General features: G+C 44.4%; 2 protein-coding genes across 6 annotated transcripts in view; one reads left to right on the top strand and one right to left on the bottom strand.

Annotated features, from left to right (window-relative positions):
- RBPJL (recombination signal binding protein for immunoglobulin kappa J region like) overlaps positions 1-13,491 on the bottom strand; it is an 82,452-nt gene that overhangs the window by 44,639 nt on the left and 24,322 nt on the right. Inside the window, exon 2 of the mRNA XM_061630595.1 lies at positions 13,236-13,350. Coding sequence (XP_061486579.1) covers positions 13,236-13,350 — 115 coding nt within the window. The remainder of the gene's footprint in view (positions 1-13,235; positions 13,351-13,491) is intronic.
- Positions 12,998-13,491, top strand: part of MATN4 (matrilin 4) — a 62,983-nt gene continuing 62,489 nt past the window's right edge. For all 5 annotated transcript variants that reach the window (XM_061631451.1, XM_061631446.1, XM_061631447.1 and 2 more), the window contains exon 1: positions 12,998-13,318. The gene's annotated coding sequence lies outside the window, so the exon portion shown is untranslated. The remainder of the gene's footprint in view (positions 13,319-13,491) is intronic.

Below are 13,491 nucleotides of genomic sequence, written 5' to 3'. Positions count from 1 at the left end.
ACTGTTCACGGTGCAGATTGCTCTGGTGCAGAAATATAAGCAATGAGGTTTTGTTTCTTTTGTCTGTCTGTTTTATGCATATGCATTTGCTGATAGGAGGAAAAAAAGAGCCTGCCACAAGACTGCACTCCTGAGTACTGTCACCTGGGAGAAAGTCTTGCTGAACTTAGTGAGAGTCACTTCCAAGTAAACACTCATAAGTGTGAACTTTGATCTGAGGGGCCTTAGAAGCCTTACATGGCAGCAGTTGGATTGTTATGCAAGGACATAGAAACTGACTGAACGCTTTTTTGGTATGTTTTGCAAATCACCCATCTCAGTTCCTGTATCTTTTTGTGGTATAAGCTTTTGTTTATAAAAGTCTGAAACATCAGATGCATAAAGTGTTATGCTAGGTTGGCAGGTACACACACACACACACAAAGTTGGGGAGGACTAGCCTCAGAGGGAGGCAATGGTAAACCCCCTCTGAATACCGCTTACCATAAAAATCCTATTCATAGGTAGCCATAAGTCAGGATCAACGTGAAGGCAGTCCATTTTAATTTTTTCATTTTTCAAAGTTAGAGGGAAATTAAATGTTAGATTCAGACTACCAATCACATCAGCATTTAAATCAGGGCTGGGGAAACTGTGGCCCTCCAGATGTTGTTGGACTCCATTTCCCATCAGTTCCAGTTAATGGTCCGTAATAATGGGAATATCAATCTAGCAACGTCTGGAGGGCCACAGGTTCCTTATCCCTGGCTTAAGTGCCTGTAAAATCATTACAGTGAAAGCAGTGTTGTATACCATCCTGGTATATGATAAGTGAAGTTTTTAAGAGAGTCTCAAAGTGGTTTGAATAAGGCTGTGCTTCCCGTAGGGTACACATCTGTCTCTTAATTTCTTTTGTCCTACTGTCACTCTTTTGCCAGTTTTTGAAACGCTACAAAATCCTGCAAGAGCTGTCTAGCAAGCACAAAAATAGGCTGAATGTTCACACTTTCAACAAGACTCACTCTTTTCAACTTCTGTTCCATCTGCTACGCTGTTCCTTTTTTCATTGAGTTGTAGATATCTGCCGATATTAATGTTTTATTTGGTAGCTGATTTAAGCTATCTTTGATGAGATAAAGTGGGATAAATGATTAAATAAATTATATCATCTAATCTGAGTCTTGGGGAGTCAAATTGCCCATCTATATTTTCTTGACTGTTTCTAATGGTGCGGAGCTCCTATAGGTGAGCAGGTGCTCATGCATTGGGTTTTCTTTGCAGAACTGTGTGCAACATGCAATTGTTGCAGGAGGAAGTTGTGATATGGGGGGGGTCTAAAAGTATGCTTCACAGTCAACACAGAAATGCCCTATATGTAAGTAACACGTGCCTTTTTTTCAGGACATATGCTTAAATGAAGACCATGCGTTAGATGTGTGGTGCCAGAATGGGAGAGGGAAGGGCTGTAGCTCTGCAGTAGAGCATCTGCTCTGCATGCGGAGAGTCCCAAGTTCAATCCTTGCCCCCCTCCGAAACTCGCCAAACTAAGCCTGCTGTAGCCTGGAAGTGGGTGTGTGGGGTGCAGCTGACTGCTGAATGGGACACAGCTGTGGGCAGCACGAGGTAGCTCCATCTACCTTGGTGCCTGCCCATAAAAACAAGCCTAGTGTGAGAAACGAGGATAATGTCAGCAGATTCCAGGAACCCTCTTTGTTCTGAGGTTTTGGGGGGTGAGCTGTGTTTGGACCCTGGCTAAGAGTTAGGGTGGAAGCGTGGAGCCCTGGGTGAGAGCCAGGAGGCTGAGAGGGGAAGTGTGTCACAAGGAGAAGGAATTGATATTGGTTTATGTTTATTAATATTTGGTATCAATGTAACATTTGCACATGTAGCATTTGTATTTTTGTAACGTTTGTTGTTAAGTTGCCTGTTTTAGTTTTCTGTAAACCACTTAGAAATATTTTTGTATATTAAGCAATATAGAAATGATATAATTAAATAAATCTCTGCATCTCCAGGTGCAGCTGAGAAACAGACTCCTGCCTGAAATCCTGGAGAGCTGCTGCCAGTCAGTGTAGACAATACTGAGGTAGATGGATGAATGGTCTGACTCGGTATAAGGTAGCCTCCTGTACACTCAGACTAGGGGGAGGTATTGAGTGGGGTACCGCAGGGCTCAGTCCTGGGTCCAGTGCTCTTCAACATTTTTATTAATGACTTGGATGAGGAGGTGCAGGGAATGCTTATCAGATTTGCAGATGATACAAAATTGGGAGGGACAGCCAATACCCTGGAAACAAAATTCAAAGCGATCTTGATAGGCTGGAGCATTGGGCTGAAAACAACAGAATGAAATTTAACAGGGATAAGTGCAAAGTTCTCCACCTAGGAAAGGAAAACAAATGCAGAGTTATAAGATGGGGCATACTTGGCTCATCAATACTACATGTAAGAAGGATCTTGGAATTGTTGTTGATAACAACTGGAATATGAGGCAATAATGAGATGTGGCTGCAAATAAGGCAAATGCTATTTTAGGCTGCATTAACAGAAGTATGGTTTCCAAATCGCATGAAGTACTAGTTCCTCTCTGTTAGGCACTGGTTAGGCCTCATCTTGAGTACTGCATCCAGTTCTGGATGCTGCCCTTTAAGAAGGATTCAGACAAACTGGAACAGATTTAGAGGAGAGCAACAAGGATGATCAGGGGACTGGAAACAAAGCCCTATGAGGAGAGACTGAAAGAACTAGACATGTTCAGCCTTGAGAAGAGAAGACTGAGGGGAGATATGATAGCACTCTTCAAGTACATAGAGGAGGGCCAGCATCTTGAGTGCAGGATATGGAATAATAGGTTCAAGTTACAGGAAGCCAGATTTTGGCTGAACAGCAGGAAAAACTTCCTAACTATTAGAGTAGTATAACAATGGAACCAATTATCAGGGGAGGTGGTGGGCTCTCCAACACTGGAGGCATTCAAAAAGCAGCTGGACAGATATCTGTCAGGTATGCTTTAAGTTGGATTCCTATATTGAGCAGGGGGTTGAATTTTATGGCCTTATAGAACCCTTCCAACTCTACTATTCTACTCTATGATTCTATTTAAGGAGCTGCGTTAGGTTGCAGTGTTTGGGTACATGGTTTGTGTATATTGTTCTGTAACATCTGAATCGGGGCCATGCAAGCCTGGGCCTGGGCCTGGACTCAGTGGTGGAGGGCCAATAAACTGAGTCTGAATCTTAGTGAGATGGAGGTGCTGTGGGTTAGTGGTTTCCGAGTTCAGATAAATGATCAATTGCCTGCTTTGGATGGGGTCATACTCCCTCTGAAAGAGCAGGTTCATAGTTTGGGGGTGCTCCGGGATCCATCCTTGTCGCTAGAGGCCCAGGTGACCTTAGTTACTAGGACTGCCTTTTACCAGCTTTGGCTGGTAAGACAACTGCAGCCATTTCTGGACCAGGATAGCCTGACCACTGTTGTCCACGCACTGGTAAGCTCCAGACTGGATTACTGTAATGTACTCTATGTGGGGCTGCCCTTGAGGTTGGTCCAGAAGCTGCAGCTGGTGCAAAATGTGGTGGTGCGACTACTCACTGGGGCAGGGTATTATCATCATGTCAACCGGCTACTGAAAGAATTGCACAGGCTGTCCATTAGCTACCAGGCCACGTTCAAGATTCTGATTTTGGTGTACATAGTCCTATACAGCTTGGGACCAGGATACCTGAAATACTGTCTTATCCCTTATATACCTAGTCGATCACTGTGCTCTGCAGATGAGGGCCTCCTGTAGATACCATCTTATCAGTAGATCTGTTCCGTACAACATAGGAAGCAGACGTTTAGTGTAGTGGCAGCTACCCTTTGGAATTCCCTCCCCTTAAACATTAGACAGGCACCATCTCTGTTATCCTTCTGGTGCCTACTGAAGACCTTCCTCTTTAAACAAGCCTTTTAAGTAGAGACCTTATCCTAGTCTGTATCTATGTTGGAATTGCTTTTTAAGATGTTTTAAAAGCTTTTTTAAAAGATGTTTTGTTTTATTATATCTTAAAGTCTATTTTTCAGATGTCTTAAAGTGTTTTTAGTGTTTTGTTTGCCGCCCTGGGTTCCTTCTGGGAGGAAGGGTGGGATATAAAATTAATAAATAAATAAATATTTTGATTTAATAAGCTGAGATATTCATGTTTACATTAATCTCTGAACATCTTTCGTTACTTGCATGCAATTTGGTATACTTGCCTTGCCTGCACCTTTTTGCCTATGACTCACCAAACTAGTTCTTAAACAGAGGACTGGGTTAGTGAAACAGCATTAGCTCATCTCCTTTGCATGTAGGAGGTCCAAGGTTCATTCCCATTCTGGCACCCCCAGGTTGGCCTGTGAAAGATTCATGCCTGAAAGCCTGGAGAGCCAGCCCACGCAGGGAATGCTAACCTAGGTGGACCATTGGTCTGACTCAGTATATGGGAGCTTCCCATAGTTCTTGTCCCTGTACCACCATGCTTCTGTTATACTACCTTCACCTTACCTTAAAACTCTTGTCTGTCTCACCTCTCTGTTTCATCTTGTGAAGTGCAATTTGAAACCCAGCCACTTGGCACGCTAAGCCAGTGGAGCACATCTACCCTGTTCGTTCACCACAACCATCTATTGGTCCCTAAACATTCTGGCTGAATTGTTTTGATGCTACATCTTTAAATTGTGTTCCATGTTTCAGACCTACTACTCAAGACCACCCAATGACCATCATCTGGTTTAAATTTACAGTCGGCAAAGTCAACGGACAATTGCTGAGGGGAGTTTAACAAACCAGCTTTATGTTTTCTGGCACATGGTATACGTTTAGGATTACAGGATATTATTTATCCTCCTGATGTTTATTGTAGTGAATCCATACAAGGCTTTGAATATTATGTTGTATTATTATTGTGTCATGTCTGTGGCACCATGTCATGTCTTCAGCTTGGATAGGGCTTTAATGTCTATAAAACGGGGGTGGGGGGAATCTGTAGCCCTCCAGAGCTTGCCAAACTGCAACTCCTACCAGCCCTAGCAACCATGTCAGGAATGATGGAAGTTTGATTTGATTTTAATATTTCTACCCCGCCTTTCGGCCAAAAGGCCCTCAGGGCGGCTTACAAAAGAGCACAAATATAAAGATACCTCAGCAACATTAGGAGGACTACTGGTGCCCCAATTCTGTTCTAAAGCTTTCTCTTCCAGTGCTTGACTTCTAAGCCAGGATTCAAAATGGCTTTGCAAAGTAGCGTAGGGAAACATGTGCTATGATCATGTCCATGACAGGCAGATTGATGTAGAGGTTAACGTGTTGGACTAAAACCTGGGAGACCAGAGTTCAAACTCCAGCTCATCCATGCAGCTCACTAAGTGACCTTGCGTCTGTCAGTCTCTCTCAGCCTAACCTACCTCACAGGAATGCTGTGAGGATAAAATGGGGAGGGGGGAACCATGCACACCACCTTCAGGTACTTGGGAGCAAAGGTGGGATATTGCCTGTTGGAGAAGACAGTAGTAACTAGGTTAGATGGACCAATGGACTGACAGCAAAGGAGACCTTTATGTCTTCATTTGATATATGCAGTCAGATGTTCACAAAAAATAAGCGAAAAACGTCTGAAGATTTTAAAAAAGGTTTTGTAGACTGAAACCTTTAGCAGTTTTACAGCTGAGGTGTCTGGGTCATCCTATTTTATTACTTATATATTTAAAACATTTACAAACTGCTTAATATTTTTAAAGCCTCTAAGAGGTGTGCAAAATGTTTGATTATGTGATTTTGACAATTGGTCTTTTTTCTTTTAACTATTTGAGACACTACTCAGTCTGGCTAAAGAGACCCTGAACAGAAATATGCATGAACTTTACCATGACAAAGTTGTATTGTGGCATTATTCAATTTTTGGGGGGTGATGTTGATTTACTTGTATGAGTCATCTAGAAGAAGGGCTAAGGCTTGTCGCTTTTCTAAAAGATATTGACTTGTTTGTGAACATGTCATTGCTGAATTTACAATTTAGTCATTAGAATGTTCATCAATCTCTTGGGCTTTCCCCATTTTTTGTTTTTCAGCCATGAACATTTCATGACATCACAGCATCTTGGCCAATGGCTACATGGGGCTCAAAGCCATTCGATCCTTTTCAAGGAACTAGGAATGACTATCCACATCAAGGGATGCAATAGTTATCTGTTAATTTATTGATTAATTTGGTGATCCAGCTGATTCATAAAGCATCTTAACTTAATATGGGACTGTAACTTTTGATCAATGCACAGCTGTGCCATTTTTCTTCTCTGTGGTCCCAGAGGAATGCATAACACATTCTAGAAAGTCAATGGATAAATATCACATGAGTGGAAAACTCTCTGCAGTGTAAAAGGGTATTCATCAACAGTTATCAACAGCTACTGTTGAGATGGGAGGGGTCTCAAAAGGTCATTTATTCCAGCCCCCTGCCAATGCAAGAAATTTGCTGCTACAGCATCCGTGATAGGTGGCCACCCAGCCTCTGCTTAAAAATCTCTAGTGAAGGAGAGTCTGCCACTTCCTGAGGCAGTCCACAGCTGAATAGCTGATATCATCAGGAAGTAACCTATTGGTTCGAGACCTACCCTCTGAACCAACAGAGAACAAATTTGTTCTGTCATCTATGTGACAACCCTTCAATATTTGAAAATGGTTATCATATCCCCTCTTTATCATTTCATCTATCGTTGTTGCTCTCCTCTGAACATGTTTCAGTTTGTCAATATCTTCCTTAAACTGCAGTGCCCAGAATGAGACATAATGTCTCCAGGTGAGGTTTGATCAAAGCAAAATAGAGTAGTATCAAGAGACAACCTCCCTACAGCAGATACTCTCCCTAGTCCAGGTGGTGTGCTTGATACCAGAAAGTGCCATCCTTGCTGGTTTCTGCTTCTTATACACTTTGGTAAGCTTTCGGTCTCCCATTTCCCTCTGCTCCTTCTCTGTACCTTCATTGTTAAAGAATGTTTCCAAACACATACTAATAATGGAAAAAACAAAACCCCTCCCTGGCTACTGAAGGCTGTGGACAGAAAGGCTGAGTAAGTGCAAATAATTTTTCAGTTATGTAAAGTTAGAATTTGATGGGCATGTTTCATGATTAATATTTCCACCTGAACACAACTTTCCTTACCACCCTCTTCTGGACAGACAGGAACATGAAGAGCTCAAGACAAATTAAATGGAGGCCTGACTCTGCCTTGCCAAGGCAATTCCATGCAATTAAACACATCACTACATGAAAAGCAATGAAATGTTATTAATGTCCAGTTCATGTGCTGGCCAATCAAGCACTCTCAGGGCCCTTCGAGTCTAATTTGTGCCAAGATTCCTATTTACATTTGTAGGAATCGCATGTACTTCAGCAGGTTCTGGACCTGATTTCTTTCACACGTTTACACCTGTTTACCCCAATTTAAGTGGCTGTCAAACTTAAAGCCATCCAGAGCCAAATATTGGTCATACAACCCTTGTTGGAGCAGAGAAGAAATCTTGGAACTATAACGTATGGAACCCTAATGGTTTAAAAGACCAATACAGATTGCAGAGTTCAATGCCTGATCGCATAATGTGCATAAAGACAAGACACCCCTAATCTTTAACAGTAGCTGCAATTTATACAACAGCACGGGCTCCACCTGTTCACTCTTCTCCACATGAGCCAAGACTCAGGCAAATGGTTCTCCAGCCTCTTCTCCTGTTTTAATGGGATTGGTTTATTGCATATTTTAATCAGGGTCATTTATATTTTAATGTTTTAACGGGATTATTTTTCTGTGTATTTTAATTATGGTGGTATTTTTAATTATTCTGCATTTTAACAATGTTGTACAATTGTTTTTTTATGTTTTGTAAACTGCTTAGAAGCCATCCTCACATTAAGAAGTATATAAATTAATACATAATAATATTAGCAACAGAGGCTCTGATGGTGTGAGGGTCGGATTTAGGGGCAGGTGACCAGGTGACTGTTTCTGTGGTTTATGCTTGTGTTGCAGAAAGGTTACTTGCTCAACAGCTGAAACAAATAGCACAAATGATTTGCTCTAGCTTGTAAACCTAGCAAAACTGACCTGTCAATAATTTAATTACAATTGTTTTATATGTGTGGGAAAATGTAAAATGTCAGTGCCTGTTCAATAAACCAAGTGTGTGCAATCATGATCAGATCTATACATTCAAATTTCTTATCTTATATGACATGGATAGAACATGCATTCACATTGTCCATTAAGGTTGTGAAATGGGTTGTGTATGAAGTAAAAAAAAAAGTACTCTAAAATAAGAGAAATGGAAGGGGGCATTGGAGAGATGCCTCACCTGGGGTACCATTTGGTCAGATTAAGATGATGATGATAATTTTGTCCTATTCCACCTAGTCTTCTCTGCTGGCATGCATGCACACTTATCCATTTGCATCCTTTAATTCCAGAATTAGTTATCTCCTGGTTGTGTACAGAAGACCTGGCAGCGGGTATATATAATCACCATGGGCTGGACACCATGGACATAATTATCATGGGCCCCATGGAGAATCTCTGGCAAGGTTGGGAGAATGCAGAAAGAGTTACTGACATTGGGGGGGACATTGCTAGCACTGATGAAGGAAATGCGGGGGGTACAAAGGATGTGTCTCCAGAAGCCTCTAAGCCAGCTTTTAGAGTTACTGAGGAAGGCTCAGACAGCCTTCTTTGTCTCAGCCGGCTGGTGAGTACTATCTGCAGTCACCAAAGCCAAGAGTAATGGCAAAAGAGATAAGTGCTAACCCAAACATTGGAACTTCTCAGGCAGAGGACAATGAAAGCAGAATCAAGAAACTGGCATGTCTCCAAGGCTGCAGAGGATAGAGAAGAGCTGGTTACAAGTAGCCCAATTTCATCCCCCCATCTTATCCCCTGCTTTGCAGCTCATGCTAAAAGGAGCCTGAATTAATTCACAGTGTTAAGTGCCTGCCCTTTTTCTGAATATAAGAAGTAGCATTGCTTCTATTTGCTGTTGTGGCAACTCATCTGTTGTTCCTGTTGGGATCCTGGTTTAGGCCTAGCGTGAGATGCTAGATCCTTGTTCTGATTTCTGGAATAAACCTTTATGCGGAAAAACCCAGTGTCCGAGTCCTGAGTTTGCTTCTCTGGTTTGGAGCCAGGACATTAATGGCCTTGTGCGGTATTCAGCTAAATAATAGCCCTAGCACAACAGGATGGGACTTTTCTCCTTCTCCTCCCCTGCATGCCCCCTAAATCTATTCTGGGTTTCCCTCAAACCTCCAGAGCAGCTTTGGGGACCCAGAGGGGGAGGAAAGGGAGAGAAAGTCCCTTTGTGCTGTGTTAATTCTTGCTCTAGAGCTATTATTTAGCTGGATACTGCCCCTTATGTTTCCCCACCTCCCCTCTTTCGATGGAACATGCACTACTTCAGGCCCCGCTGCATTTGAGGGGCCTCCTGCTCATTCTGCGTGGGCTTCTCCCACAAAGTCCTGCCCTGATGGTGCCATCATGCCCAATTTTTGCAGATTGTTTTCTTGCAACTAGTATGACCTCAAGGTCATGTGAAGAGAATCACTTCAGTGGGTTTGATTCAAGAATGCATATCGAAAGATGTAATGTAAATGTACTGCCTTCAAGTTGATTTGCAAAAGTGAGATTTTCTAGGTGCCAGATAGGGGGAGAAACTGTCCCTTGACCTCTGCAACAATTCATGGGGAGTCACCAGATCCATTTTTGGGTGTGAGCTAGTGGCTACTGTGTACCTGGAATTTTACACTGCTAGTTAATACATTTTCAGTTCCTATAATCTAAAATGTCTTTAACCATCCTTTGTGCTCAGGGCTCATCGAGACGACTGTATAATGTGTGACATGATTGCTTTGTGTTCTCATTATTTTTCGGTCGTCCAGATGACCTCGCGCGCTTTTGTGCATTTTCACACGGTTAAATCTGCTTTGGCATAACCGCGAAAAATGCGATTTGCTTTTTTAAATCGGGAATCATCCGCTGTGCCTTCAGCCGCTTGGATGCAATACCGCGGACTTTACAGCTGTGGGCAGTTCTTGGGCGTTTCCTTCCCTCATTCCCAGCCAATCACGTATTTCCACTTTTGTGCATGTGCGCGAATGTCTGGGGAAAGCCTGGGAAAAGTGAACCAATCAGAGCAATGGTCCAGTGTTTGGGGGGGCTCTGCAACTTCTACTGCGCATATACAGGAGATATTGGCACAGGAATACCTCGTATTAACGTACTCAATGGGACCAGAGCGAGTACGTAAACCGAAAATGTCCTTAAAGTGAAGCACTACCTTTTAAAACTTTTTTTACTTCTCCTTCATGCAGAGCCCCAAAGCCCCACGCTAAAGCCTCTGCTGCTGCACTGCCATGCCTCTCAGCTGATCATGCCTCCCAGCTGATTTGTGGTGGCGCGATCGCATCTATTTCCACTCCCACACGCTAAAGCCTCTGCTGCTGCGCTGCCGCGCCTCCCAGCTGATCGCAATCTCACCTCTCAGCTGACTGGTGTACGTTAAGTGAAGGTCCATATAGGGGTATTCCTGTAAGTGGTTTGCTACAGCATCGCGCTGCATTTCTGGAGAAATAAGTGGAATTGCCAGCCATGTGTATCTCCAGAAGCGTTAATATGCGTAAAGGTGGAAACGCATACAGTCGATTTTGTGAAGTATCACAAATACAAACTAACAGAAATACAGGTATTATTGGCATATAAGTGGTTTGCACGGTTCTTTTATCAGTGGGAACACCGCAAAGCCTGTGCTGGCCACTTCAGCGCAGCTTTGCACGGCAACGCAAAGGGCTCTTTTCTGCAATTTTAATATGGATTTATGGGTGGGGGGAGCCAGTTGTGTAACTAGGGCGCCCTCATCATCTGCAGGGATGCTTTGAGCCTCCCTCGCATGAAACTGACTAGCCTGTTCCCTGCTCTCTTGTCAATTTCAGAGGGGAGATTTTTTTGTTTTAAAAAAATCCCTTTTAAAAATCAGCACCTTAACCCCACACAAAGTTGACATGATGATGGCTTGCCCCATTCTCTCTCTAACCCCCCCCCCAATACCTCGCAGAATTGCCTCGATCTCTTAGGCTTTGCACAGCAGCGTGTGGGGCTCTTTGCCCGCATTCCCTGCCCAAGCCAAGAGCGGCCACCCACGGGGGGGGGGTGCTGCTTGCTTCCCTCGGGGGCAGCATTCCTGGGGAGGAGCTGGGAGCCACAGCCGAACACTGCACTGTAGAAAAGCTCAGCAAAAACACATACATTCGTTTTTGCGTAATATTGAAAATACAAGAGTGGCGAGTGGCAAGGAACTCCATTACTGACACAGGAAATTCAAACTTTCGCGCTCTTACATTCAAGCGCATGTGTGTTGCTGATTGTAGGTGAATGGGCAGAGGAGCACACATCAGATTTTGCGCACCAATTGGCTGGTAGTGGGTTGTGTCGGAGGCGGAGCTGGGAAAAAGCGAAAAGAATGTGGGGGTCCTCCCGTTGTGTGTGCGGGCGCGAAAAAAACATTTTTTTTACATCGGGAAAGAGCGAACAAACAGGTGAGTGGGGACTGTCAGATGACAAAGCGGATATGAAAAACATGGATTATCCCGCTCCATTTGGATGATTAAAGTGATTAAAGGTTACTAAGAAGTAACTTCTCTGTCTTAAGCAAATTCACACATGCACTTCTTTAATAGGGATTAGTTGTCTCTTAATGGCCTTTAATCAATCTGTCACAGTTTACAATCAGGATGATTAAGAGATTTTAAATTACAGGGACTGAAAATGTATCTTTCTATTAACTTTACTGAATTCCATCGTAGACTGAAAATAATATCTACATTTTAATGGTTATGGTATTGTCTAAGATTCACTCTTCAAAATCAAAACACTTCAGAAAAGTTAGCTTTTCAGAATTGTTTACAAGGAAGGTTTTTTTTCTATGTAGATTGTTGCAACTGTTATTCTATTTTATTTAAAATCTATTAGTCATGCATGTTTTCCCATAAAGAGGGAACATAAATCTGTTTTATTAATTGTGTGTGACTCCAGAATCAGGGGAGGTACTTACTCCGTGTTAGTTTATGCCAGGGTAGCCAATGTGGTGCCCTTCACATGTTATTGGGCTCCATCTCCCATCATCCCTGACCATTGGCCAAGCTAGCTGAGGCTGATGAGAGTAGGGATCCAATATCTGGTGGCAGGTACTATGTTGGCTACCCCTGGTTTATGCCTTTCCAACGTGGTGCCCTCTAGACTTTTGGACTACAACTCCCATCTGGCTCTGTCGTCATAGCCAATGGTCAGGGACAATGGGAGTTGCAGTCCAAAAAAATCTCGGGGGCAACAGGTTGGGAAAGGTGTAAAAGGGAAAGCCAACCCAGTGTTCCCTAGATCAGTGGTTCCAAAAATCCCCCACCACCGCTACCACTTGAAAACAGCTGAGGATCTTGGTGGACCATTTAATGTTTTTTCTGACTGTTGCAGCAATTGTGCTGGATGCTGTATGATTTTTAATTGTATTTCTACAGAGAAGCCGTGGACCACAGTCTGGGAGCCGCTGCCCTAGATCTTACTGGATCCCAACTTCCATCAGTCCCTGCCAGCATGGCAAATGATCAGGGATACTGCGAGCTGTAGTCTGCATTATCTGGAGGGCACCACGTTGGTTGTCCCTGGCTTATGCAGAGCACGTGAGTGGATATGTGATTTATGTTTCCTTTACATGGCATAGTCGTTACTATGAACAAACTGGCAGCCTGACTTGATTGAACTTCCAAATATCAGCCTCTTTGCAAAGTTTGGGGCTAGGGTCTGTCTCTCATTCCTAGACAGAACGACCGCCCCTTGGAACCTGAAGCAAGGCCCAAGATCTTCGCGGCAGAGACTGTCGATGCCTGGAGGGGAGGGGGTCCCCGCGCACGGCGCCACCCATCCTGTGCGTGCCAGCCGCCGGTGGGGGCGTGGCGGATGGGGCTGGAGCAGCGCTGCCCACGAACTCGCCATGGGGCAGCCCCACTCTCTCCAGTGGGGAGGGGGGAGGCCCCTTCTCTCCCCCCCAAGCCTCTACCCACACGATCCCAGTTAAATGCGGCGCCAGCCGCTCTGGTTCCTCACAGTCCGAAGCAGCGGCAACCAAGAGCGCCATCGCCCGGCTCAGCTGCCTTCCCGCTGCCCCAAGCCGCCCACTCCCAGGCTCCCGGCGGCTTTACCTGTACCTGTACCAGTACCAGGGAGGAGTCGTTCGCCCACCCTCCGCTGCGTTGCGTAGCTGCCCTTCCGCGCCTTCTAGACGGCCGAAGTGAGTGAGGGGCTCCGGGGATAGCCGGGAACCTGTAGGGCGAGAGAGCGCGGGACTGAGGTTCAGGGCGCGAGACGCACACGCCGCGCTGGGTGGGGAATCTGTTACATCTCTCCCCCCCTCGCTATTTCTGCTGCTAGGGGAGAAGCGCTACGCCACCAGGGGCAAGGGGC

Source organism: Rhineura floridana, chromosome 6 (genome assembly GCF_030035675.1).
Source record: "Rhineura floridana isolate rRhiFlo1 chromosome 6, rRhiFlo1.hap2, whole genome shotgun sequence".
Lineage (NCBI taxonomy): Eukaryota > Metazoa > Chordata > Lepidosauria > Squamata > Rhineuridae > Rhineura > Rhineura floridana.
Note: the sequence above shows the minus strand (reverse complement) of the source record. Positions and strands in the feature narration are given on the sequence as shown.